Source organism: Colobus angolensis, unplaced genomic scaffold (genome assembly GCF_000951035.1).
Source record: "Colobus angolensis palliatus isolate OR3802 unplaced genomic scaffold, Cang.pa_1.0 Scaffold128, whole genome shotgun sequence".
Lineage (NCBI taxonomy): Eukaryota > Metazoa > Chordata > Mammalia > Primates > Cercopithecidae > Colobus > Colobus angolensis.
In genome coordinates, this window is record NW_012114030.1 from 765058 (window position 1) to 766605 (window position 1548).

General features: G+C 51.8%; 1 protein-coding gene across 1 annotated transcript in view; it reads right to left on the reverse strand.

Moving 5' to 3' along the window:
* Window positions 1–1220, reverse strand: part of GSG1L (GSG1-like) — a 95968-nt gene extending 94748 nt beyond the window's left edge. The window contains exon 1 of the mRNA XM_011933462.1: window positions 1129–1220. Coding sequence (XP_011788852.1) covers window positions 1129–1201 — 73 coding nt within the window. The 5' untranslated portion in view covers window positions 1202–1220. The remainder of the gene's footprint in view (window positions 1–1128) is intronic.
* Window positions 1221–1548: the final 328 nt, after the last annotated feature.

Consider the following 1548-nt stretch of genomic DNA (forward strand, 5'->3'; position numbering starts at 1 on the left):
CTTTCTTTCTTTTTCTTTCTTTTCTTTTCTTTCTTTCTCTTTCTGAGACTGGGTCTCACTCTGTCACCCAGGCTGCAGCACAGTGGTGTGATCATAGCTCACTGCAGCCTCCACCTCCTGGGCTCAAGCGATCCTCCCACCTTAGCCTCCTGAGTAGCTGGGACTACACACATGCACCACTATGCCCAGCTTATTTTTATATTTTTGTAGAGATGGGGTTTCACCATGTTGCACCAGCTGGTCTCGAACTCCTAAGCTCAAGAAAACATCCTCCCTCGGCCTCCCAAAGTGGTGGGACTGCAGGCATGCACCACCACGCCCAGCCCTAGAAGCCTTTTATTTCTACCAGGTTTGAGGCTAGAAGGATGTAAAGATGGAATTGACTGAATCACCAGACGGCAAGAGCCTTCCTGAGAGTGAACCCAGTGCCAAGGGAGGCAGAGCCAAGAGCTGGAGGAAGAGTGCGTCCTGATGATATTGTTTGAGCCCCCTGGACCCAGCCATGCCTGAAGCTGCCAGTCCTTTGTTGTTTCAATCACATTAACCAATTAATTCTTTGTCTTTGCCCATGCCAGTTTGAGGAGAATTTCCATCACAACCAGGAGTCCTTATCTTCAGCTGTTCTATTCTCCGAAGCTGTCGAACATGTCCTTTTCTAGCTCTCTGCCTTTGCACAAGTTGTTCCTTCCACCTGGAATGTCCCAGGGACATCCAAGAAATACTATTTATCAAATAAAACAAACAGTAAATTCTGAGTCCCTACCTGCTCCCTGATGAAGAACCCAGATGCTGAAACACCCACTATCACTCCTAGCACAACAGCGCTTTTAGAGTCTCAGAGAACTTTTCTTCTTCTTCCCTTTTTTCTTTTCTTTTATTTTTCCCCCCTACCAAAATATCACATCTCCTGGGCAATTCCTTGGATTTTTGTAAGAGAATAATGTGCTGTTGGCAGCCTGGATGCTGTTAAAACACCCCCTGGCACCGCACACTCACAGCCTCCGAGCCCTTCGCTGGCCCAAGGCCCACCAGGCAGCGGGGAGCCAAGCAGGAAATTCAGGGAGCGCTGAGCCTGCAGGAGGGTGGCTGACACCCAGGAGATTTCATCCCCAACCCAACAGTCTTTACCTCGGAGCTGCTGATGCTCCTCTCGCTGGGTTTCCAGCCCCTGCTGGTTCTGGCAAGGACTGCCCCTCATCATGGCACTGCTCACTGACTCAGCTGCCTCCCCCGCGCAGCCCCCACACCACAGGGGGTGCGGTCAACCCTGCCCATGTGGGCCCCAGGCCAGGACGCTTCCCCCGCAGCTCCCCTCACAGCAGGGCCCAGCTCTGCTCTTTCAGAAGTGATGGGAGATGGGCCAGAGCTTGGAGGTGGGGATGCTCCGGAAGTAACTTAACCATGGGGAAACAGGCACAAGTACCCCGATGCCTGGCAGGGTTGTGGGTGCTTTATTTATTTATTTATTTATTTATGACAGACTGTCACTCTGTCACCCAGGCTGGAGTGCAGTGACACCACCTTGGCTCACTGCAACCTCCACCTCCT